Raw genomic sequence first — 26,703 nt, forward strand, 5'->3', positions numbered from 1 at the left:
ACAGTCAATAGTGCTACGAGTCTAGAGCACTTGTAAGCCTTTTGCCTGGATGAGCCTCGGATCATTTTACAGGGGAGTTTGGTATTCTGCAGGCAGGCAGGGAAGCAGCAGGACAGAAAGAAAGTGACTTGCCAGAGGCAACCGGCCGGCAAGTGGCAAAGGAAGAAAGCGCAAGTCTCTGGGCTTGCAGCCCAGTCGCTGTCTGCAGGGCACAGCCGTAATGCTGCTGGATTGCATTTCTGTGCCCTGTGAAAGACAGCAGAAAACAAATGCACAGAGAAATGGGAAGGGAAGAACTGCTAAAAGCTGAGGGTTTCTTAAAAGTATATCTGGTGTTAATGTCACATATGTCTGGTTAGCTATTTGAGACTTAATAGGTGTTCCTCTTCTCAGGGGGCAAGTCGTGAGCCTGATGGAGCCGTGCTAATAAATATTGTGGGGAAGAGTCTTACCATTTCTAGAATCTTTAAATAAAATTCTGTTAAAAGTGGGAGGAATTAGGAAGAAGATGTTTTGGGAGCCTTGAATTCTACTCCAGTGTGTCAGTGAGGTTGGCTGAGTTCAGAGGAGCTTGCTGATAGTGTGGTTTGCTCTGTTCTTTTGCCCTGGTAGCAGGTTTTTTGAGGACCACGGCAAACAAGTTGTAGTTTAAAGGCAGGTAGTGCTCACAGGTAGTACTAGCCATGAATGAATGAAGTTTACTCTGTTAGACTGTTAGCCTGCCACCAGCCAGTTATTCTGCGATGTGCAGGAAGACAACATGGAAAAACAGTTCCATAAAACAAGCCAGTTCAAATGCTCTGCTTGCTTTCATTCCTAGCGGTGTTGCAGTTTGTTACTATGGCAATTCAGTGACATTCGCTGGAGGTTGGAAGATTACTAGTGGCTGTTTTCTGGTAGATCCCATTCTTTCTGTCTCCATCTCATGCTTTTGGGTATACGTAATTCTGTTCAAGAGGCAAAGCTGGATTTTGTGCTGTTTCTCAAAAGCAGATCCCTGTGCTCGTGCTACCAGCAGGTTACTCCTACACAACTCTTCAGCGGACTCCACTATTTGGGAGCCCAGCACACAAATCCAGTTTGTAAGCCCAGTCCATCCTTTGCCCAGCAGCACCTGACAGCGTCCTTCACTCATGCCTTAAATTCTATCATAAATGGGAGCAGCTTTCATAATACATTCACGCTTGCTGTGGCCAGCCCCAAAGATTGAGAGCTCCTAGGCCAGATCCTAAAAAATCCCAAGACTGATCCCAATTAATTGCAACCTGGTTTTATTTTGTGTCTGTTGGCCTTTCTGTTGTGTCGCAACCCGTTTTTCCTGTTTGCAAATAATTTTTGAAATTTAGTATTACCATCTCATGGGTGATGATATTTACCAGGTATTTCAGACCACCCTGTTGTGTATCAGGTTGCAGGAGGGGCAAAAAGCGGTCGTTGGATATTGTGCGATTAATGCTATGTCACCCACACACACTCCAATGAGCAGCTCTTCACAGATTGTCATAGTGTGAAGTTTTTCCAGAGTGGGTGGGAAGTTCTGGTACTAAAGAGAGTGTGTCCTACCTGAATCTCTTCTGGAAGGAGGCAGAAGTCTCTCCATGTTGTCCTTTGAAGGGGACAGACTAGTGACAGTATTTACTGGGAAAAAATGGATTTCCAGAGACCTTAATGGTTTTGTGACAGGACATTGGGGAGTAAGGTACATGGGAACTGGCAGAACCAAGGACAAGCAGCAGCCCCGCTGTGCCTGAGGCCAGCAGCAGTACAGGTGGGAGTGAGGCTACATCCAAGCTGTGGTCATCAGCGTCATAGCCCTACCCAGGCTGGAGCCCCCTGCCTCCCCCCAGTCAGGAGCACCCCATGGAGCAGGAGTCAGCGGCTGCTGGCAGAGCACAGCCGTGGCAGGAGCAGCCGTGGAATTGAGCCAAGGGACAGTGACTCTCCTGCCCTGCGCGGTGGCAGCAGAAGGCAAGCCTGTAGCCTCCTTCTTGTCTCCCACAGAGGAGGTGGTTTTCAGCTGTGCTTTAGTGAGGGAAGAAAAACTGCTTCCCTGTGGTCAGGTAAATGTGGTGTGTGCTGGGGTTAGGAGTGGGTCTTCCTGGAGGAGCTGCCTGAGTTAGGGGCCCTGCTGTGAGAAGTGTTGGAAGGACTGTGCAAGAGAGTGGCTCACAGCCTGCTGCGGGGTGCTGCCCTGAGTTAACTGGAATTCATCAGACTGTATGTGAGGGTAGCAAGTGTCTGTTCATAAGGAGTAGCTGCAGATTGCCCCTGAAACTAGAGTTCATGACTTCGAACTGAGGTTTGAATGCACTTCCCCTTCTAGTCATCTCAAGAGAACTCCTTCCCCTTGCACAAGGGCAAGGTAAAAATTACTGGATTAAATTGGTGATTATCCCTGACAAAAATTTGGGCTGGCATTGATAGCTGTGAGCTTGCAAGAATTTTAAGAGTACATGTGGGCTCCAAAAAGTTAAATTGCTTCATAGATAGAACATCCTCAACGTTGTTTTTCTAATGCATCCTTCAGGAATTTACTGTGCAGACTGTTCCTCAGCCTCTCAGACGTGAGGTCTTTCCTAGTGCTTTCCCTGCTAGCCCCAGGTGGGACGTTCTGCCTGTAGCCAATCTTAATTCCTCTTTGCTGCAATTAAACTGAAGTCCTTTCTTTCCCTCTATGGCCAGGCTTGATCACCCTTCCCAGTTTATATCAACTTTTTAATGTATTATATGTTGCTTTCCCTTGTTGAAGTGAGTTGTGTTACTGCATTGGGTGTACAAAGTTTGTGTCATTGAAGGTTTACATAGCTACTTCTTACAAGGGCCTGTAGTGATAGGACAAGGGGGAATGGCTTTAAACTGAAAGAGGTCGGATTTAGGTTAGATACAAGGAAGAAAATCTTTACTATGAAGGTGGTGAGACACTGGCACAGGGGGATGCCCCATCCCTGGAAGTGTTCAGGGCCAGGTTGGATGGAGCTTGGATTAACCTGGTGTAGTGGAAGGTGTCCCTGCCCATGGAAGGGGAGGTGGAACTAGATGATCTTTAAGGCCCCTTCCAACCCAAACCATTCTGTGGTTCTATGATACTGGTATCCTACACAGATATGTCTTCCAGGAAAGATGGGGCGCAGCTGGTGATACAAAGAGTTCTTGAGCTCTTTTAATACAGTCCAGGCTTTAGCATCCTCTCTGGCTCAAAACTGGCCTTCAGGAAGAGACTGAGAAATGGATGGACTGTGCTGTCCTCTTGAGTGACAGATTGCTGTAGTACAGACAAAAATCATACTGCAAATTACAGTTATAAAATGCTGACAAGCGTTTCAACTCTGAGGCTACCAGTTCTACCATTGCAGTGTAGGGAAGGAAAAACCAGCTGGCATGTTTTCCTTGTGCTTTGTCACACAGGAGCAAATACCAAGGAAGGCAGTGTCACAGAGTTAAAAATATCTGCTTTTAAGGATAGATATTCTTCTAATACAAGGGTTACGATAATGATCTTCAGAAGAGGTGCTGCAGTCCCAACTTCTGTGTTACTAGCTGAGTGTCATCACCATCCCTGGTTCAGAGCTTGACTCCAGGCTTGGGCTTTGCCATAGCCTAGGGGGAAGCACATGTCTCTGGTACAGCAGAGCTGGCTGCCAGTGGATGTTGTCTACCTTGACCTTGGGAGGCTTTTGGTGCTCTCTCCCATAACGCCCTCACAGGTAAGCTCGGGCAGTGGGTTAGGTGAGTGGCAGCGAGGTGGGCTGAGAGCTGGCTGAAGGGCAGAGCTCGGAGGGCTGTGAGCGGCGGCGCAGAGCCTGGCTGGAGGCCTGCAGCTCGCGGGGTTCCCAGCGGTCAGTGCTGGGTCCTGTCCTGTTCGGCTCATTCATCAGTGACCTGGGTGAAGGGACAGCGCGCGGCCTCGGCAAGTTTGCTGATGAAACAGAACTGGGAGGAGCGGCTGGTCCCCCCGAGGCTGCGCTGCCGTTCAGCCAGACCCGGACAGGCTGGAGGGTCGGCGCAGGGAACCTAATGCAGTTCAGCGAAGGCAAGTGCAGGGTCCTGCCCCTGGGGAGGGGCAGCCCCACACACCAGCACAGCCTGGGGCTGGTCTGCTGGGGGGCAGCTCTGCGGGGAAGGACCCGGGAGCGCCGGTGCAGCACGTTGCCCGTGGGCCAGCAGTGTGCCCTCGTGGCCGAGAAGGCCAGTGGGATCCTGGTGCATGAGGAGGAGCGCGGCCAGCAGGTGGAGGGAGGTGATCTCCCCCTCTGCTCAGCCCTGGTGGGGCTGCATCTGGAGTGCTGGGTCTGGTTCTGGGCTCCCCAGGTCAAGAGAGACAGGGAGCTACTGGGGGGGTCCAGCGGAGGCTACGAGGATGATGAGGGGACTGGAGCATCTCCCTGACGAGGAAGGGCTGAGAGCGCTGGCCTGTTTAGCCTGGAGGAGGGAAGGCTGAGAGGGATCTTATCCATGTCTACAAGCATCTTAAGGGCAAGTGTCCAGAGGACGGGACCAGGCTCTTTTCAGCGGTGCCCAGCGACAGGACAGGGGGCAACAGGCACAAACTGCAACACAGGGATTTCCATCTGAGGAAAAAATTCTTTATATTGAGGGTGACCGAGCACTGGCACAGGCTGCCCAGAGGCTGTGGGGTCTCCTTCTCTGGGGACATTCAGACCCCACCTGGATGTGACTCTGTGCAGCCTGCTCGAGGAGAACCTGCTTCAGCAGGGGGTTGGACTAGGTGGCCTCCAGAGGTCCCTTCCAGCCCTGACATTTCTGTGATTCTGTGACATTGCCAACCTGTTCAGCTCTCTCATGATGAAGCTTTCACATTGGGGCATAGTTTTTTAGTGGGGACCTTACGATGTCTGAGACATTTCTCTTTGCCAGATCTTCAGTCTGTCTTACTAAGTACCTAAATGTAGCAAAGCATTTATGTGTCAATGCAAGATATGTTTTAGTTTGTGATTACACCCTGACTTCTGGTAGCTGTTTGAAATTCTCATCAGAGGCACATCTTTTAAAAATTAAATGTAACTGTGCTGTCATCTGTGAGCCTTTATTTTCTCCTTCCTCATCCATAGTAGTATCATACTTGCTTATTGTTTGCTAGATTACGTGTGCATGCTGGCCTAAGACAGGACAGTTGGTGGTAGGGGGGGCACTAACTTTCATCTGGGTCTGAGGATGTTACAGGCTGCAAACAGAATTACTTTTTTTCCAGTTTCTTAGCCACGTGCATTCAAGCCCATCACCTGTGTACAGGACAGCATCCATGAGGAGTGTGTGTCCACTGTGTGACATTATTTAGTTCCAAGGAGAAAAAAATAAAATTGCAGTATTTTTTTCCAAAATGGAATACATAGTAAATATTTCACAACCCCATAAATAAAAAATGATTGGCCTGATCTTTTAAAAACATATTTCCCTTTGGGCTCTGACTAAGCATGAGAAAGTTCAGCCTAAGAGGGAATTTATTTGAAAAAGCAGTGAAAGGTTAGAAGCAAGGATGTGGGCTGGAATATGCCTTGCAAACGTTGACTGTGGAGGCATAGTGCTAATGTCTTGCATGTGCAAAAACATTTTGAGGGTTGTGAATTTAAACCATGAAATTAATATGTTCAAAATTAAGGTTTTCTTGCCCAGACCTTACGCGTACAGGATATGGTGATTTTAATGTTCTGACTAGTGATGGGAAGATATGTAAGTGGTTTGCTGGTGTTAATTTAAGGTTAAGGAAGAACCGTTAGCATCTCCATTTCTTGATTAACTTTAAATATTCAAATTTGCAACCTTAATGTTTCCTTAAAGTAAATTTTAGCTTTTGATTTCCTTTTACTTCTTGGGGGGTACCAGAGCAAAAAATGGAAAGTTCCACTTTGTGCTTGGTAAAACTTATTAATGCCTTGCACAATTAAAAGCCTCATGTAAATGATGCATGTATGCGTGCACACCCACGTACACATGCCAAAGTGAACAGTTAGTCATTTACAACTTTGTGATTAATTTTTCCAATGTTCTTATTTAATAATTCTCCTGCTCCTTGGGGAGAGCTATAAAAATGGATTTTATTTTTCTAATGTGCTTGCATTTTAAGTAGGTAAAGTCTCTTTAGATTCCCATTTGCCTAACAAGGAGATGAATATGTTCATCTTCAAATTTAAATGACCAGTGGGCTGAGACCAAGAATGATAAATTTCAGTGCAGGAAGAAGACATTAAGAAAATAATAAGGAATTTAGTTCTGGGATCTACAGTGTGAAGAAATTTTGACCTTAAAGCCTGAGACGTGTTCGTTCAGTCCTGTAGTTGTTGCCTTTCACAAAAGCGTATTTCTTCGCAGCTCTGGGGCTGGGATCATTCATTCCTCCCTGGAACGAGAGTTTTTCAGCAAGGTGCAGTACTGTCCATTGCACCTTAGCACAGGTTACTCCTGTCTTGCTCCTACGTCCTCCTTTTCGGAGTACATTGCAGGACTGGAATGGGAGAGAGTTTATCACTGCAGTTTCTCAGGTTTTCTGTAACATGGGAGGCTCACTTCCCTTTGCCTTTCTCTGCTGCTGTCTGCTAGTTCTGAACCAGTGCCTTCACATTACAGTACCCAGCATCTTTTTTGAGGATGGATGAAACAAGTAGCAATTGGATCTGTTTCTTAACAGGGTAAATTTGAAGTTGCTCTTCTGACATAACTGTCATACTAAGGATTCTTTTTGGATGTTCTCACTTTGGGTATCCTATTGGGTATCTTGCCTTATAACCACATAAGATGAACTCAGGAGCATGACACACATGCAGTCATGCTGGAGTTTTTGATGTTTGTGCAAGTCCTGCAGTTTGTAGCTCTGAAGAGAACCAATTTCTCTGTATGTAGTTTTAATCTAAGGTTTTAGAAAAGTAGGCTTTCAGGTTGTCTAGAAATCTATGATCTTCACATGACCTTGTACAGAAAATGGCTGATACACTCATAAAAATTAAATTTCTGCCCCTTTCCCAGATACTGACCAAATAGACCCTATTTACAGAAATCTGGATGTTAATACTTCACAACAAATCTCTTACAGAGTTCCTAGGCAGCAAAATTGATGGAGAAATACATTTATTCTAATAAAAAAAGAATAAGAATGTTAGTAACCCCAGACTATTCTGATCATCTGTCAGTATGTTGTGAAAATGCCAGGAGAGCTTTACTGAAGATAGAAATACATCCCTCCGACATTCATTAAGAAGGGGTACACTTTCCATCTTGCAACACGGTTTGAAATTCATCAACAGAAAAGGTGTACAAACAGCAATGCCATTAACTATTCTTTCTATTATTTCTATTATTTCTATTAACTATTAACTTCTTTCAGCCCAAACTGTTGTCTGTTGAGCTGCTTGTTGGCATTTCAACAATGTTGAACCTCAACAGCACGCAAAAACCCAAAACATTTTAAGTATTTAAGTTCTCAGTATTTTCACTTCTAAGGATATTCATAACCGGGAAAGGCAGAGCAATGCAAGGATTACCTTCTTAAGACCTCTTCCTTTCAACCTAAGCGAAAAGGTTGGAGTTCTTGATTATCTTGGGTGACTGTAGAGAGAAGGGTTCTGCATTCTTCCTAGCTTATTTTAATTTGATTTATTCTTTACAACGTTTTATGGAGCTAGGATCTCTTCTTCAGTGCTGCTCAGCCATTTAACTATCACTTTTCCTTTCAACTTTGGAAATGAGGCAGTGATACTCCATGTGAATTCCCATCTGGAAATCACAGTAAGAACAAAATTTCTAGTCATGGACAAATGAGTAGGAAAAAGTCAAGATGAGGTTTGCTTTTCCTTTATGAACCTCTTAGTGCTACATCATTTAATCTAAACAGTTGTAAAGTAGATAAGTAGTCTGTTCCCAGCCAAACCGTTTTGATTCCAAAAGGAGGTTAAAATAAAACGGCCTTTATTGTGTGTTGTGCATAACTCCACAGTGTAGGCTGAATTGAATTTTTTACTTAAGGTGGAGATTCAGCATTCTTATTGATTCTATAGATAAATCTTCCTGCATCAGCAAGTTAGGTATGTACAAGTACACCTGGGCTTTTTTCATTATGCAGTGTTAAGACTGTTCATTGGCAAATTGCTGGTAGTAGCACCCTAACACACTCTTCTCAACATTCTCTATCTTACACTTAGTTACAATTTGAATAAAAAAAAATCCAACACTGCCCTGTAGTGACACCAGAATGAAGAAGTATGAAACTAGATCTGCTGTTGTTAATTGTATTGTCTGGTGCGTCTGAATTCTCTCATGGAGTCTGAATAGACTGGTTCATAATACTGATTTTGGGGGTAATTGTAAAACGCTATAATATTTTTGCTTTGAATTGCTGATACTTGCTGTCTGTTTGGATTCAACTTTGACATACTTTTAACTGTGGGAGAAGGAAATCCATTCATGTGTAACATCCTGAGAACGCCTGGGAAGTCTTTTCTCTCTCAATATCCAGTGAGTAGTACCCAAAACACCTTTTCATGAAAATGTTTTTAAAAAACCTTACAGTATGAGACCATCGGTCTATTACGAACAAGGGGGCTGTCTTTCAGAAATTAGTTCAGGATATTCCCCTCTGTATGGAAGTTCCTGCTAGTCTGGCATCAGGTTTCTGAACCTGGAGGGATTACATACAGCCCTGGATGGTCTGCATTTCTATCTCCATTGTGCTGATGCATTCAGCTGACACATGGTTTGGATGAAGTATCACAGAATTCATAGAATTCACTGGCTGCCTACTTTGAAAGCAGCTTAAAAAAATGCAGTAAGGTGAAATCAGTCCTGTAGCTACTGAATGCATCTGTAACAGCTCTTCTCAGGAGCTGGAACTAAGCTTTGAAATGCTTCAGCAAGAAACCAGACACAAGCCTGTGGCTCCATGCCCTCTCACCTGTCGTTTAGCCCCTTGGCAGCTTGAAGGTGAGCTAACATCTTGCACCATTTTGGGGGAATTTCAAGGGATTTGGCCCTTCTGCGTGAGGGTTTTGGATTACCTTTTTCTTGGCTTGGTAGTTTGCAGCCTGAGGGACCCCCCTTTGCGGAGCATGGGAAGCACCGTGCTAGGTTAAGCCAGCGTGTTCCTAGATGTCTCCTGTGTTCCTGACAAAGGCCAAATGTTTGTGGGAAGGAAGTAAATGATCATGAAATGAGTGATCTTGGAATAGTTTGCCCACAGGGAAAGTTTTTTCCTTAGGAGCTGGCTTGTGCATTTGTGTGTGAGGGTTTCTGTCCTTTCCAAATTTCTGGATTTTATTATTATTTAATCCTTGCTAATGTAACTCTGGATACTTTAATCCTCTTAAGGGGTTGCTGCTGACTTTGGGCTCAGTCCTGCTCCCTTTTCAAGGAATTTTGCTATTAGGCACCTTGAAGTTGAGCTCTGAAGTAGATTGCAACTGATTTTACTGGCAACTTTATACTTGGCTGTAAAATGCAGTTGTAAAGCTCCTAACTTCTGTGCAAGAACACAGTTTGAGTGAGGAGTAGATGAAGGTCTACAGGCACTGAGCTCTGTGTCTGCAAACTTGCATTCTGCCTCTCCCCACTGTCAGTCCAGAATCTAGAAGGAAGCGCTGAAAGATGCCAAAGGGTTAGGTCAAAGGAATTGTCCGTGAACCTGCGCGGGGAATATCCTGCTAGCTTAGGAAGCCATAAATATGTTCCTTTCCATCTAGGTGCCCCTCTGTCTGCGGAAAGGGAGAAGAAGCCTCTCTCCAGAGCTGTCTTTGTGCTGCCCTGGGTGGAATCCACAGAAACAAGTGAGGGTTCCAGATGTTTTTTCTCCCTGCTGTGTTGTAAAAAGCAGTAGCTGCACTTTGGGTCTTCTTCTGGGGAGGCTGCTCAGGTAGTCTGCGCTCAGGGCACAAACTGGGAAGGTTTTTCCCAGTGGCAAGCATGCAGCACAGATCTCAGAAAATGCCAGCCTTTCCTGTTTCTTTGCATCAGGTGGTTTAGTCGTGGTGGCTTTGGCTCTTACTGAAGAATATTTGAGTTGCTCATGGTTCCTTTCAGTGAGGCAGACATCCCAGGAAAGCCGATGCTTTTTCCAACCATTCACCAGCTCCGGCCCTCTGTGTTTATCACCAGCAGGACTTGTAATGAACGAATCCAGCATCTGCCAGCAGATTCTCAGGAAACAGTTAAGGAATGTGAAACTGAGCATCAGAGCATCTCGTGGACTCTCCTGTGATCCACTGGCTGTGACTGCAAGGACAATGCTGATATGTTGTCACATAAGCCTCACCCAGAAAGCCTGTTTAGGGGGAGAAACATCACAACCTCAAATAGTGCAATGACAGATAAATGTATTGCAGAGGGCTTAACTGTAAGAAATCCAGCCCCCCTCCCCTTTCAGAGATGCTGCTGGACTTTATGAACTGTTTGAGAAACCTTGTTTCCCAAGGTAAGCCAGGAATGTGGGATTCCTGGAGTTTGGTGCTTCCTTTGCCATTTTCAAACCTTCTGGTGTAAAGGTGCCACCCTTGCCATGGAGCAGGACAAGTAGCGCTGTCCAGACTGCCTTCTCTTCTTTTTTAATTTTGCTGCTTTTTTTCTTGACTGGGACCTGGAACATTGCTTTATTTTAGAATAATTCAGGCTGTTGCAATCTATTTACATTCAGCAGTTTTGCCCTTCCAGGTATGGAAGCTGTCCCTACTAGACAGCTGTTTCTGCAGTACTCTGTAAGAGTAGGATCACTTAGGATTCAAGAGTATCTGCAAAGTGCCTTGTTGCCGTGAGAGCTCCTCTTCTATCAAGTAGCTTTTGTAGCTTCTTCCATTTGAAAGGTCAGTATGAATTCTGGGTCAGGTGAAAATCAGTCTTCGCCTTGGAGAAGTCCTTAAGGAGCTCCTGCAGCCTGCTATGTGGAGACCCCATCATTCTGGACCCTTAACAGGATGTGCTGTCGTCATTGCAGGGGTGTCATCTGGATGTTGTATGTAACTGTTTCCAGTTTGGGTTTCTGTGATGCTGTGCAGAGCTCTTAGAGCCCAGTGGAAACGAGTTTGCACACAGTTTTTGTGGTCTTGGATTCCTGCACTGAGGAGGGTGGGTTAAGTGATCTGTATTTTTAGCTTGTGATACAGAAGTTCTGACCTTTCAACAAATTTCTGATTGCTGTCATTCCCTTCCTGTGTTCCTAGAGCAAAATCCACCGAGGCCCTGGGCCAAGTGCCCTAAGGAGAGAAGCCTCTTCTTCTGCCTGCCACTGTTGGGCATGTGCTCTCTGCCCTCCCTCTTTCCTGCCAAAATGAAATACCTAATTTATTCTCTGCTGAATATTTGAAACGAATCAACAAAAAAAAAAATTCTCAACATATTTAATACAACATCTGGGAAGAAAGATGACCTGGCTGATCATCCCTAGGGCAGGGTATTTAAGCAGCCACGAGTCATTGCTGAACACAGGCCGCACGACAGGAGCCAGCTGGCAGCAGCCCCTGGAGACAGGCAGAAAAGAGCAGCACGTTCCCTGTCTTTTACTAGAGGTGCACTTGCGAGAAGAGTGGTCAAAAATGCTTTCATGTCCCATGGAGTTATTGCTTGGGGTACTTGAAAAACCTGCCTGTTTGACATATCTCAGTATATCCGTCCTTTATACCTGAGGAACTGCCTTGTAACAAGGCTGTTGCTTGCCTGTTTTTCTAGTAAGATGCGATGCTGTATTGTGGTACATGTATTTCACAAGGTTAAATGTGGGCTGACAAAGTATATAAAGCCATTACTCCTTAGACCCCTTTCTGGAATCACTACTTGCCTTGGAAAGACTCAAGAGCATGAAGGAGGCATGATAGTTGCTGGAGTTCAGTTGTTAACTATGAAACTCTAGGTTTGCAGCAGTGTAATATGGTGATTGCTCAGCTTGCAGCAAGGATGCCTTCTGCAGGACTGTTGCCTGAACACCAGAAAGGGTCAGCACTGTACCTCTGTGCTGGCGGGCTAATTAGTATCTTTCCCTGTATTTTTCCTAAAGTCCTGATAGTGCCTGTTGGTATGATTTTGCTTTTGGTGGAGCTGCACTGCATCGATGTCTACCTGGTGACAGGAGAGAGCTTGAATCTGAGCAAACTTGCTTAAGTAGCGTTTCTTTGGCTATGTCTGGTACCATCTCTTCAGAGGTTTAGGTGTGGGGGTTTCAGTATGGGCTTGCAGGCACACCTGAGCACTTGGAGTCTTTTTGTAGCTCTTCCCATTGAAAGCTCTGTTACGCATATTGGGTGCAGTGCCCCAGCTGGAGTCTACGTTGGTATAGTAGTTACAACCCCAAACAGGAAAAGTAGTAGTCTACAGGCTAATTTTGCTCAGTGAACTTCTTGCTAAGAAAGCTTTCACTGCTGGGAACAGCACTGCAAGTATTTGGTGGCTGTCAGCAAAGACAGCTTTATTGGGTAAGAAGGAAGAAGTCTGGCACTCGGGTGCAGCCGTGGAAGAGTGACCGCTGTTCACAGAGGGTGAAGCTTAGGTGCACATGGGCTGTCTTCTGATAACTTTCTGAATTCTCTCTAAACCTCCTTGTCTCTGAGACCTAGTACCATTTGCTGGGTGTTATTTAAAGAGTTGAGGAAGAGATTAGTACCAATACTAGCTGGAACAAATTCTTACTTCTCATAATGGCTTGTTTTGCTATAATCTCTGGAGGTCATTCTTCCTTAGGGAAAGCAGTCCCCTAACAAAACAAGCAAACCCCTATTCTCTTGGGGTGTGCTGTTGTACTTCTTAGCGTGTTTTTATTTTCCCCCCACCACCTAGGGAAGGAAGTGGTTATACCCAGCGTGTGCTACTCAGGTCTCCTGTTGACAGTGAGATCCCCACAATCTTTCCTAAGTTACAGTGACTACAACTAGCTGTGGCTGATTGAGTCTGTGCAATGGTGTGCCTCTAGCATCTAGTTTTATTCTGTTCTAACAAGTCTTACTTATTTTGCACTTTTCTTCCCAACTAAGGCCATAATAGTTTTCTTCCTCCAAATGGAGGTATTGGAAGTGCTTGGCATTTGGTACTCCTTTGAAGAATTAGTCTTCAGTTCATCTACTGCATGGCTCATTACACTTCAAAAAGGAGGTTGGTTTCTTGTCTTGGGGACTCCAGCAATGTGGGACTGATTACTGATGACATGTTATGATTTTTTTCTGCCAATAATTGACTTATTTTTTTTGCAACAGATACAGAGATATTTCATAGCAATCATTAGATTCTCTTTGTTGTTGGAAAGAGTCTAGGGTAGGTTGAGATCCTCAGCGCTGTTGTCTGACCACAGGAGACTGCATAAGATTATATAATGGGACATAGCTAAATGTGACCTACCAGTACTTTTATCACTTGAATGTTCTTGCAGTCCTGTTTTGCTTCTCCTCCTCCTCTTCCTTAAGCAGTGCACTGTTTGAAGCAGTGAATCCTTTTCATCTCTGTATATATACCTGAGCTCTGTCTCACTTTTTCAGCCTAGACTTTTAAAAATCCTTTAGGTCTAGCTTAGCATTACTGTGCTCTGATTAAGATACAAATATTTTTTGGTAGCAGGGATAAATTTCCAGTGCCCAGCTGTTTAACATCTTTTATATTTGGCATTTTTCTCTTATAGATCACCATAGCTTCTACTTTCATTCTGCCAAACAGAATAAAAGGCGGAAAGTGATTCTTCATTTAGTGTTGAAACCCCATGTGCTGATGGACTGCAGTAGTGAACCCAAGTGAGCGATTAGACTGTACCAATGCATACTAGCTTAAAATATTTATTTAAAAAATAAAATTATTAAGAAGTAAAAGAACAGCTTACTTAATATGCATACTCTGGTGTGTTTGAACACTGTATGGAAGAGGTAAAAACAAGGCTTTACCTTTGCTAATTGTATGGATTCATGAAAACAAACAACTGAGCTACCGCAGGGGAGCTTACTGAGTGGCAGCTCATCTGTGGAGCCACAGTAGCTGGTGTGTACACTCCTAGCTTGGTTCTGTTGTGAAGTAAAACACATCAGTTTCAAGACCCTTTGTGGCTACACAAGCTGGTGTGTTTTACTTCATTTGCAGTGGGCTAGTAGCATGCAACCCATCAGCTACTGTGGTCGGCTGACAAGTACAGCAGCGCTGCAAGTTGCAGTGGGGTGACTAAGGATGTCAGTCTGTACCCCAAGGGGTATGTCAGACATCAGAAGATGGAAAAACCTCACCAAGGTGACGAGTGAAGTTTTCCTCTTACACTGATGTGATAGCTGAGCCAAACACATTCATTGTCACCAGTCAGACCAAAATTAATTTATACGCATCTTGAGCTTTTTTGCCTGTCTGTCTTCCCCACACGGCTGTGGTGAAGGGGGTCTGTTGTTGCTGGGATGATGGGAGGGGGTCTAGGGTACAAATGTATATGAAACAGTCCTCCTGTTCATTGAGCACCTTCCTGTCCTGTGTGTTTTGGATTGTTGGTTCTCTTTGGTTTTGTTTGTTGTAATGTGCCCATACAGGATCTTGAATGCAGTTAGTAATCAGTTAGCAGCCGCAGTGAGAACCATGAGCTTGTAGGCACGTCCAGTCCATGTTGTGGTTGGCATATTAAGACTTTGACTTCTGACAGCTCGTATGTTGACTCTGCATTTAGCTCTGCCAGTTTGTCCCCATTCTGACCAGTACTTACCTACCGTAGCCCTGAACTTCCAAAGGAGATTTCAGCAGGGCTGAAGCTGCTCTGCATCTTCATTGCTGTGAGATCTTCCGGAGAGCAGAGCTGCCTGAATAGGAAATAACAGATCAGAGTGCGCCCCAAGCCATATAGCACGGGGCACGGGGGGGACATTATGAAGCAGTGGCTGTCTGTGTGCCTTAGAGATTTGACAGAGCATGTGGGATGAGTGTCTCTGCATGGGGGAGTCTGATTGAGCAGCGTTGTCTGGAGTGTTTGCCTTTTACCTCAAAGTTTCTAAAGTGGCCTGTTTTCTTCTTCCTACAGACAATTTTAGGTACACGTGTGACATTTGTGGGAAAAAATATAAATATTATAGCTGCTTCCAAGAGCACAGAGATCTACATGCCGTGGATGGTGAGTACTGTTTTGGCACTCAGACACCCAAACTAGCAGGAGAAGTCGTTGGGGAAGGCAAAACGTGGTTCTGCAGGACCGTGTGGCCCGTGACGTACAGGGCATTGTACAGCATGGCTTGCTTGCCTTTGTCAGTGGAGGCAGAGTCCACAGGCACTGCAGGAAGAACTTTGCTTGATTCTTTTTGCGTGCATCAGAGTAACACCCTCTGGTGGGACCTCTGGTCCTTGCAGTCCTGTCTGTCTGCAGGTTTATGGTTAGGATGGATATGCTAGAACTGAGTGCCTCAAGGTAAATTTTCGGCCTGGCTACTTGCTGGGCAAGAGTGAGTTGCCTTTTGGTTTCTGACTGCCCAGGTTTGTTCCCAACATGCTCTGCTGTGAGAAACCACATTTCAGAGTTGAGAAATGTTTTGTCCTTGGTAATCACTGTGGTAGTGAATTGATGCAGTTGTCAGTGAACCTCACAGGCCAATTTCTCCTCTGTGAGTGTAGATGCGGCCTAGGCTGGTGACACTCAGGCAGAAGCAGACATCCTTCTCCAGAAGCAGTGTTTCTTTTTTCTCTATTGGGGGAAACAGAAGCAACAATATAATGTCTTTGGCTTACCCCTGCTTATTGAGCATCTAAAGCCCCTTGACTCGGAGCCCACAGATACTCCAGGTCCTCGCTATGTATGCTAAAACCTGTCGGTACTGCTCCTCACTTGTCCAAGGAGGGAGCCCTGAGAGTTTTTGAAAGAGGCTGCTTGGAAAGAAGAAGTGGCTGAACCGTCTCTAGAGAAGCAAGTGGTTTTCCACAATATGTGCTGTCCATAAAAATGTCTGGTTTTAACTGAAACATGTGACCATCTGAATATGCTCTACAAACAGCCAGTGTTCTCTTGCAGTGCACCACTGCAAACTCCCTCCCATGGGGAGCCAAAATTAAATTACTGGAACCAAAGTCACTGTGAGGCGGATGTGTCTGCTTCTGTCAGAAATGTATCTTCTTAGCTATGGACCAGGGAGCTCTGCCTAGGGTTACAAGAGGGCTGTGGTAACCGCTTCCACTTGTGTTTTGCAAGGACACTTTGTCTCAGTTCCACCAAAGGGCTGGTTGTGTTGTAGCAAACACAAGGGTGAGGCAGCTGTGCATCTGAACTTCAGGTGGGGCTGTGTCAGTGTCAGAACAAAGGCCTTGAGAATCATATTAGGGCTGGGCATGCTCAAATAGTTCCTGTGTGGATGCTACTGGGAAGAGGAGGGACTGGGGCACAAAGCCTGGTTTATTCTGTGGGGCTGAAATATGCTGAAGTGGTGCGTGAAATACAGGAGGAATATAAGGCCATTTAAGAGGATTTAATTTCTGTTTTGTTTCTTCCCCTCCTTCTTCTATTCTGTGTTAGTTTTTAGTGTGGAAGGGGCCCCAGAAAACCGGGCAGGTAAGCTGAGATCCTTCGTGTGCTTTATTTCACAAACCTTTTCAAGCATTCAGTAGTTCAGGCACAGCAGGTCTGATTCTACACTTGTGAGAGTCAAGGGAATTTTGTCACTGATTGCAGCGGGAGAGGGAGCATCCTCTCTCCCTCCCCCAGTGTCTACAGCCTTTAGGTTGATGCCCAGCCCTAGTAGCTACCAGGCTTTTGTTGTACATACAATTGATCAGGCTTCTGGAAATCAAAGAAGCAGGTGTTTCATGTCTTTGGTGATTTAGTGAATTGTTCAAGGCATAAATTAAATTATTTTATAAAATGGGTTGGGTTCTGATTTGTTTCTAGCTGTGCTCTTAGATGGTAGAAAGTCACTGGTCAATATTCGTTAGCTGACTTGCTTGCAGACTGCATTATCATGCCCACTTTCAGACAGTATAACATCATTAGATAGGAGATGCACTGGAAGAAAATCAGAAAATATGGATCAGGCTTTGCAGTGTGTTTGTTCAGTCTTTCTCTGTATTTTTTAAACATTACGTACCTACAAGGCATGTGACTGGGCTGGAAGTGAGGGTGATCCTGGGGTACCTGAGGAGGGGGAGGAGGAGGGACAAATCATACAGAGAGGTCATTGGGTTTATAATTCCTGTCTTGAAATCTTGTTACAGATCAAAATGTCATTACAGATGCAGGAGCATTCGGTGCCCATGCAGCTGTAGAAGGAAAACCTGAGGGTGTTGTCAGCTCTCTTGCTGGTTCTGTTCTCTTGCAGACCCCTATGACCAGGCTGTCATAGCAGCAGATGAAGTGAAGGAGGAGGAGCCGGAACCGTTCCAGAAGATTGGTCCAAGTATGAGTTATTATACAGCTTCACATGTGAAAGAGAAAGTGCAAGGGCTTCAATCTGGCATTAGCTGGAGTACCTCTAGGAAAACCAGAAAGCACTACATTACACAGAGGTGTTGGGACCTTAGGGGTGCTGAAAGATGTATTTAGGTTCAAACAAACATTGAACACCAACAGCCCTGGCCCTATGAAATGCAGCTTTGTGGTGTTTTCTGCTCAAGAGTTCTGCAAAGAAAAGAGGAAAAAGGTTGAGGAGAAAAGCAAGCTGGTAGCGATTACAGAAGATCTTAAGGTGTATTGACAGAGTTGGCAGGTGATCACATTCCTACTGCCTTTGTGATGGGTTCATCAAACAAGTGAGAGTTAAACAAGCAGAGGACCAGACTTTGCTGAAGCATTTCTCTGAATTCTCCATTTTGGAAAAAGTTGATTAACCCTGGATTTTCCTTTGGCTTGCAGCTTGCTGTCAGTTCTGTACTTCCTGGCACTGACAAGAGCGGGAGGTGTCAGTGTGTGGTTACACTTCCTCATTATTTCAAGTACCTCCAAAGCAGGAATTAGCAGTTATCACAGAAAAAACCCTCCTCCTGCAAGAGAAATCTACAATCCCAATATGAAAGTTCTTTCTTAAACTTGACAGTTTGTTTCTTAGTTTGACCGTTCCTGTTGTCCACACATCGCAGTCTGTAAACAGAAGACAAAACTGTGTCAACTGTAATACAGACTTTAGAAATGGATTCTCTCCTTTGTTTTGCAAGCTTACTTGCTGTAATTTTGGGATAGTCTTCTGCAGCTTTTTCAGTTCTACTGGACTTTTTATGCACGGTCCATCACTGGACACTGGCTTTAAATGTTTCCTTTGTTGGGGAAAAGGATGTGTGAATTACAGGGCAGATAAGTTCCACGTGCATGAGGGTTATGCTCTAGTTTTTGTCTCCTGGCTAGTTTCTATGTAAAAAAGTCAGGAGCTTGGTGATTGTGTGAGAGGGTTCTGCACTCCTTTCTGATCTTTGTGTTTGTTTCATCTTCACAGAAACTGGCAATTACACCTGTGAATTCTGCGGCAAGCAGTACAAATACTACACTCCCTACCAAGAACATGTGGCGCTGCATGCACCTATTAGTGAGTATCCTGGAGATCTGTTTCATTACAGACTGTGACTTACAGTGGTTGGTGGTAAACACGAGGGTTGCAGGAGAGAGTATAATTCTTGTGGATCCTTCCACTGGGCCTGTGGGATTGCAGCTGGCAGGACATAGATCATGTGCTGACCAGGGCACTGTAAAGCTGAGCTGGAATCTCCTCTCAGAGGGACACTGTTGCTGTTAGGTCTGTAATGTCACTGAACTTTTACTAAAGTCATGCAAATCTATGTATGTTCCTTGGGGGGTTGATGTTTTATTTTGTTGTTTAACTGAAGTGATGCACAAAATTTCTAGACTCCCCTAAATAATAACTGGACATACATGCTAGGGAAGAAGCATCTTTCTTATGAGCTTCTGAGAAATTATTTCAGACAGTGAGTTAAAGCTGGTTTTCAAAATCATGTAAATTACCTTGGCAGCTTGCTACTAAATCACAGGCAATAAAATATTTATTTCAGGGAGCTCGGGAAAAGGCAGTTCTCAGCATACTACACGACACTACGATCTGCACTCTGGAGGGACACTACGGTCTGCACTCCCCAGACAAAGGGGAGGTTTTAATGAGCAATTAAGTGTAATTCAGTGCAAAATTTTAGTCTAACAGTTGAAAGAAATTCCTGATACATGCTGGTTTGGGATGCTTTAAAAGTATGCAGAGAAGTTCTTTACACCTGAACTTCATGCTTCTTTCAAAGCATTGCCCTGGGCTTTATTGCGATTTTAATGCTGTGAGCCAGCACGGTTGCCCTTTGCCCATGTCTGTGCACTGCCAGTGTTTTGGCTGATGATGAGGATGGGTGTAGTGGATTTCTTCAGCTGTGATGTGCAGCCAGCAGAGGGAGTGCACATGCCTTCCTCACCAAGTTCAGCTTCAGCTTAGGGTTTAAAGTTATTATAATGAGGCAGCTTTGGTTTTAGACATACAGAAAATAAATGTGGAACATAGTCCACCAGACCAGGACTTCTAAAGTGGATCAAGGCTTGGTGGCTCTTGACAGCTCTCGTGCAGGTTCTCTGAGGCACGGAGATGGACCAAGATTGTGGTAGAAGGTGTAGGGCATAAAATACCTCTGCTGCCATCATCACAAAGTTAGTCTTTTTATCTCCCATCTGCCTGAAGAAACTAACGCGGTGCTTATGATTGCACATGTAGCAGTTATTCCTAAACATCCCTGCATCCCCAAACTCCACCTCTTAATTGAGGTAGTTTTAGGTCCTCAGAAAAGCCATTGGTGGTGATCAGCAGTAGGTCAATCTCCTAGTATAAATGGGCCCTCAGACACCAAGGGTTTGGTGTCTCTAGTCCACCCCTGTACAGATAGCTCAGGAGCAGTGTGCTGTAAGGACTGTGCACTGAGTCTCTGTTCAACAGTAGCAGATTCTTATTTTCCCAGTACTTCCCATGTCAAGGGGCTTTATCACTATGGATATCTCTCCGTCCTCCCAACTATCTGTAGTAATAGGATGCAGCTGCTGGTTCCAGTCCAGGCTCTCCAGCATAAAAGAAAAGCACAGCTGGTTTTCTGAGAGGTATTTGCTTGAAGTGGGCCCTGCAGGTCTGACTGCAGATAGGAATGGTCCACACAGATGGTCCCCACGGCCCTTTTCCCTGTGCAGAGTGCAGCTGCAGGGTCCTGATGCTCGCGTTTTGACTCCTGGAAGCCAGTTTCAGAGGAGGAGGCACATTCATTTGAATGCTGGGGTTGAAGCCATCCTTGCACCATGGTTTCTGCAGTAACCTTTGTGAAAGCCAAAGAAGCTGCCCTTGCTGCAGACTAGGCCAGCAGTCACAGAGGTGTGCAGATGGGTTTCCAGTCTTTTCAGCAAATATCTTTTAACTGTGAGGACACTTCAGATCAGATCAGGATGGTGTTTTCACAAGGTTTAACACCCTCCCCATAAACTTTTCTTTTTCCTTTTTTTTTTTTAACCTTTTTTTTTTTTTCCTTTCCTAGTTCCCATGACCAGCAAGGTTTATAATTTTCAGTGACAAAATATTAACCCTGATGAGCTTTACTGGAGAGGGCATGATTAGCTCCCAAAGCGGGCTGGCCAGTACATCCTTCCACCTTTCTACTGCTCAGACTCTGCTTTTTCTATAAACCAAGGTCCTGTGAGGCAGCTGTAAACCCATGACTTTTGAAAAGCACAGCTAGCTTTTCTTGGGCCCTAGCAATCAGAAGAAGTAAAGCTGAGACTGTGTCTTTACCCTGGTCTTGATCTTTTCATATAAGGCAAATGCTGAGAAACTAGCCTTAGTGGGACCGGGTAAGGAAAACACTTCAGCATTACCAGTTCAAACTTTCTGGGTCTCTCTGCTTGAGTGCAAGCTTCCCTTCCGGAGCCTGTCTTTCTGGTTTTCTTTGATAATGGATAAAAATCATCGAAAATGGGCTAAAACAAGGACTCATACCCTGCAGGGTCAATAGGACCTTGCAGGATAATTTTTGGTCAGCGCTGCTGGATACCTGCTGTCTGGAAAAGAGCTCTGCTGTGGGGTTCCCTGGAATTGTTAATGCCAAATGTCTCCTTTTAATTTTCCCTTTTGTTGGTGAGGAGTAGGGGCTTTTTCATGTGCTTAGAACTGGGCTATTACTCTTTTTAAATACATATTTTTATACTGTTTCTGTCAGCCTGTTCGCTCTTTCAGAAGGGTGTCAGAGGCTCTTCCCAAAAAAAGTGGATTGTAGGCACATTCGTTGTCCCCATTTTAGAATTGTTTCTGAATGGAGGTGCACAGAGGGAGGGTTCAGAGATTTTTCTCTGTCCTCCTCCAGGCTCTGTCTGCTCTGTAAGATGGAACTGATGTAACTGTATTTGCAGGTGGCTGGCATATTGTGATTGCTTATAGATCATGTATTTACAGCACAGAGAAAACCTAGTCTGATTGGGATGTGGACTGGCTAGAAAAGTCATCAGGAGTGGGTTTTAGCTTGGTAAATACAGGTTCAGGACTGTGCCCTCACCACATCCTTTTCTGGTAACTGCAGATAAAGCAACAGATTTGCTGGTCATGGAGGTGTGTGGTGAGAGCACTCAAATCGGCACAGCTAACCATGTTTGTTCCTTCCAGGATGAAAATCTAAAGTGATGGCAGGGCCCTGAGTGCACTAGTAGTTCTTACTCAGCCTGTCCAGCCTCACACAGGGCCTCTGCCCACATTCAGATCCCTATTTCAGCCCAGCTTTGGGCCACCAGTCCCTGCCTGAGCCACACTGTTGGCTGTTGGTCTCCAGCTCAGTTGTAGACATGCCCATGCCATGGATCCCATTGCTCAGTACCCCAACCTGTAGACTGACTTCCCAACTTGATGTCAACCATGTCTCATCACTCTGGATCTCCGTGATAACTGGTATGTGTCTGGCCCTGGTTGTTTTCATCAGGGCTGATCCTGCTGCTGACCTGTGTGTGGATTAACTTCTCAGCTTGAATCGTGATGATCTGGACTCTTGGTTGAACCTGGCTGTCATCTCTGGTCCTGCCTTGCTCACTTCTCTCACCTCTCTCAGGGGCTGTAGGATGGGTCCCAGCTGCTGAAGACCCTGCCCTGCCAGCCCCATGGTCATACTTGGCTCCGTAGGGGACAGGCAGACCTACATCCACCCTGTCACCTGAGATGCTCAAGGAAGTTCATCAAGCCTCTCTGCTCAATTACTCTTCTTACTGTGAAGGGCACTGGATACAATTTGTTCATCAAAAATGCTTAAATGCAGTGTTTCTTAAAGGCAGCTGCCACTGTGGCTTTTTCTTTTAGGGAGAGGGATCCTTTTTGGTAGCCCATCTAGTTTCCACACAGGTCCAGCCTAACCAAGAAAAAAACAGATCCAGATTTCAGTTGGATGGTGTGTCTTTGCTTTCTCCATCTCAGTGAGTGAAATCTGTGAGTTCAGATGTTTTTCCTACTCTCTGATCCCACAGTGCCTTAGCAACAGGTTCCCCTGGCAGTATTTCTTTGTATGTATAAAGAAGCACATTAAGAATTTGATATGTTTGAGCACAGGGTTTTTCCTGTTCCCAATAGCAGAGGTTTCTGCTGAGCTTATTGAATTTCAGGCCATTGTTAAGGAATCTGTTCCCATCATACTCACTAAAGATAGGTTTTTCTCCAGAGGTGATGGCATAATTCCATCTGAACCATCCAAATGGTTCCTTACCCATCCTGACAAAAATTTCTGAAAAAAATTATCTTTCTGACAAAATGTGGTACACAAATCAATAGCCAGAATTTTTAGCTGGAAAAAGCGAAGTTACTGGGATAATCTGATCTCTGTTCTGTTGTGGTGGTGCATTGTGGTAGTGTGTGGATTTATGTTTTTTTCAAGGAGACCTGTTGAAATGCCTGCCACATTTTCTACTTAGTGCTACAGCTTTCTAGGGCTTGAAGGTCTTACCAAAGACAGGCAAGCCAGGAAGCACCACTGTGATCTCTGGACTGACCGGAATGACACATGCTACAGGATTGCCTTGGTTTAATTGGTCATGTATATGTTTTAGAGAGACATCTAATCTTGCTGTTAAGAGCGACAGAAAATACAGCAACCTCTTAAGGTAATTATTTTGATGAATTATTACCCTCACCAAATTAAGACTAAAAATATCCAGCTGTAGCTTTCAGACACTGGATCCTATTTATAATTTTGTCTGCTAGATGAAGGAGGACTGAGTTACGAAGTTTCTGTCCTTTCTAGACCTTTGTATAGCCTGCTGTCAGGTCACTTTGTAGTAACTAACCTCCCGGTTAAGCTAAAGGAGTGACTTTGTGTTTCCATTGTAAGGTGTGCTGTTCTTGTCCTTCGTTTATTCTCTTGCCTTCTCATCTGAATATTCTCAAGTCTGTTAACCACCTTCATGAAGGGCAGGCACCAGCACTGGGTCTAGTGAGGGAACTGAGAGCTAACAAGTCTTCCTGATCCCCTTTAAAAGTGCCCTGATTGCATACCCAAAGAGTACCTCAGACTTTTTAGCTACATCATTGCCCTGGGAGCAACTCTGCGGCCATCATGACTGAGCACGGCGATGAGCAAGTTCTTTTTCCTGCTGCCCAGGCAGAGTCCCCCATCTTTCACATATCACCTGTATTGTCTGTGTTCTTTAGCACACCGTGTGCCAGTCTGTGCAGCTGTAGCACAGGGCACACAGTTTACCGAGTGACTAGGGGGCATTCAGTGAGAGTTACTCTCCACACTACTCCTCTCCTGCCCTCCCTTCCTCACTATGTCAGCTTCAACTGGGACATCTCTCAGATGCTTTCGGAGAAAGTTTAAAAAACTTCATAGCAGCAATTATGGGATCATCTGTTCACAGTGCTGTCTTCAGTCTTGCTGTCTAGCTGCAGATTTTGAGGCAGGAGGTTTTTGTAAGCATTCAGCAACTCAGTATTTTCACTTTTGGAAATACCTTGAACTTTGGAAATACCTTGCCTTTTCATCAGCCTGAGGCAGTGAGTTGCACAGTGAAGGTGACTTTTTAAGAGCAGAACAGAGGAGCTACATTAATGTCTCTACCTGTGTTGCTTAGTCTTCAGAGGGAATTTGTCATCTGATGAACTAAAGACTAAAACTTTTTTTTCCAATGAATTATTAGCATCCTTCATACTGTTAGAATACTCTTTTGTCTGTCTTGCATTGCTGGCCCAGACTCTGTCTCTGCCTAGTGTCAGATGGAGCAGCCTTCGCTCTGCGGTCTGAATGTGAAGACATACTTGTTTAAGTTGGAAGAGAAAAGAAATAATTTTGGAGGCCTTCATAGCACTGGGGCTTTTTTATTTGGCTCTCAAGAGAGCAGTGCCTGGACTGCAGAGAATTTGCAATGATGCTCTTTGTTTCTGACACCAAGTTGGCTGGTTGCAACTTCTCTTGGTATGGAGGGGGAATAAAGCAGCAGTTGGTGGGAATATGCCTGGTGGGAAACTAGATGATACATAAGCAGGAAACTGTCGTATCTGACTACGTTTTTGCTGGCGGTTTGGCAGCAACTGGAGGAGGATTGTCCATGGAGATTGAAAGGAAGTATAGGAAGCGAAAGCAAGCCTCCTGCCTATTCAGCTGGCCAGAGACCAAGCAGAGAAGTATCTTGACCTAAACTATGAGGAAACCTAGTACATAATCTCCTGCAGAAGTTCACTAATGTTAACAATAAGTGTCATTTTGGATCTGTGTATCAGATCAGTTGAAACAAAAACCTGTTTACTTTGAGTATCTTTTTGCAAGCCGCTTTGAATGTACACATCCTCCCTCTCCAGTGCTGCTGACTGCTGACAGGGAAGATAAGAACAGTTCGCATTTGAGGTCTGCATCTCATGGGATTTGGGAAATAAGGATCTAGTCCCAGTCTAAGTGACTTTTCTCCTCACCTGTTTCAGAGTCAGGCTGTTGAGCTGCCATGGCAGTCCATGAGAGAACTGCTCAATATGGATAACTATTTCCATATAAGATGAACAAGTCCTAGTGTTGCCCACCCAGCTTTAGGCATCCTGAAATATCACTCTATAAAAATTACTGGCAGTGAGCTTGGGATGTGGGTTATGTGAACCTTGTTTCTTAGTGATTCTTCAGGGCAGATGGTTGTAGTGAGACTTGGGCTTCAGGAACTGTACCAAATTTCCATGGAAGAAGCCACTGAGGAATGAAAGAAGGTTAGGTTTCTTCTCTATTTTTGTAATTATTTTTTTTTAGTCCATATGGCCTAGACAAAGGGCTGTCCTCCTGAAGATTTTTCATATGACTTTTGGCATTGAAAATTCCTGGTGATCCTCACTGTGCATTGCAGAGACCAAACTATAGATACATACAAAGAGCATATCCCAGTAACACTGAGAATTTCTCCACATGTCACCAGTACTCTTCTGAAGATAAGGGCCAAAAGGCCTTTCCTGACTTGCAGGATGAGAACTCTGCCTCCTAATTGCATTCCATTACCAGCAGCCCCCTTTCCTTTGTTTTTGGTTAATGAGACAAGGAATAGCTGGAGATCTCTAGGATTTATGCAAAGCTCAGCTAACAAAGTTGTAAACTCCTCCCTATTCAGAGCTCTGGGTATTAGATTAGAAACCTGCTCTCAAAAATCAAACTCTTACTTACATAGAGATGAAGGACAGTGATGCAGGTACACCCAGCCAGGCCATGGCAATCAAATAGTGCTCCTGGATGGATGGGGTGATTCCTGCTGGAGGAGGAATGGGTTGGTCACGTGGCAGTTAAAGGTGTGGAAGGGAACTAACAAGCTTCAATAATCTGTCCCCTCGGGTGAGCGGGGAAAAGTTTTGTTACATGGGATCGGTGGATCCACAGTTGCTTCAGGTCCCCACACAAGGGTTTTGTGAGCATTGCTGTTAGAAAGCAACCCTCCCAGAAGGCACACGGTCTGGGAGCTGACTGACTGTCCAGGCACTAGTTCTGAGTGTTCATATCCAGAGTTCTCTCGATCTCCACTCTTCGTGGCAGTGAAGACACAGGCGAGCCAATCCAGCAAAAAAACACCGGCTTCAATAAACCGATGTTCTACCCTCCTGCACCGCACCCCCTCCGGTGTCCCACCGGCATCCCAATCCCAGATGTTCCGCGCTCCAAATTCTGGATCCCCAGGAAGCAAGGCCATCACAGGTACCAATTGCCTTTCTACCATCAACTTTCTTAACTGCTTAGTGTCCAGTCCAGCCCTGGGTTGGCTTTTGACCCTTCCTGGACTCAGTCTGATCCATCCATGACTGTCCCAGATAAGCTACTCCCAGAAGCAGTTGAGGGGATCAGATCCTTTGGCACATTATATATAAAAATTTACATGAGCCATAGGTCTTTATAACTTCTTCCCAGAGACAAGGTGGGGTTTTTGAAGCATCATGCTAACCACAAGGTACAAAAGACCCTGTTTCAAATCCTGGTGTCACAAACTGAGGAGAGCTTCCTGACAAGGGACTGGCATAATGGCTTGTCAGGTGTGGGGATTTTTGTTTGGTTTTCAGCTTTGTTTGGCATTTAGTGTTTGTTTCCCTCAAGGCGATATTTTCAGGGATAGGCCTGTGCCTGAGGAAATGAAATGGAGTACAGGTGTTTTCACAGTGCTTCACTCCCCACAGGAACCACCAAGAAATAAGGTGGGCTCTGGCAATAAAATTAATGGTACAGAACCATTACAGAGATGTTAGGACACTCAAGTTAAGATTGGTCCTTCCATAGTCCCTGTTTCCTCCTTCCAAGCAATATCAAAACTTAAAAAAAAAAAAGGGATAAAAAAAATAGAAAGCAAAGAGCACAGAA

General features: G+C 44.9%; 1 protein-coding gene across 4 annotated transcripts in view; it reads left to right on the forward strand.

The window, feature by feature from the left end:
• ZNF618 (zinc finger protein 618) overlaps positions 1-26,703 on the forward strand; it is a 162,226-nt gene that overhangs the window by 101,908 nt on the left and 33,615 nt on the right. For 2 of the 4 annotated variants that reach the window (XM_055802836.1, XM_055802879.1), the window contains 5 exons: positions 14,954-15,043; positions 16,430-16,465; positions 17,229-17,306; positions 18,336-18,425; positions 25,861-26,049. In XM_055802836.1, coding sequence (XP_055658811.1) covers positions 14,954-15,043; positions 16,430-16,465; positions 17,229-17,306; positions 18,336-18,425; positions 25,861-26,049 — 483 coding nt within the window. Of the gene's footprint in view, positions 1-9,683; positions 9,768-14,953; positions 15,044-16,429; positions 16,466-17,228; positions 17,307-18,335; positions 18,426-25,860; positions 26,050-26,703 lie in introns of all 4 variants that reach the window. The other 2 variants (XM_055802773.1, XM_055802945.1) reach the window with 2 other exon arrangements.

This window comes from Falco peregrinus, chromosome 1, assembly GCF_023634155.1.
Source record: "Falco peregrinus isolate bFalPer1 chromosome 1, bFalPer1.pri, whole genome shotgun sequence".
Taxonomy (NCBI): Eukaryota; Metazoa; Chordata; class Aves; order Falconiformes; family Falconidae; genus Falco; species Falco peregrinus.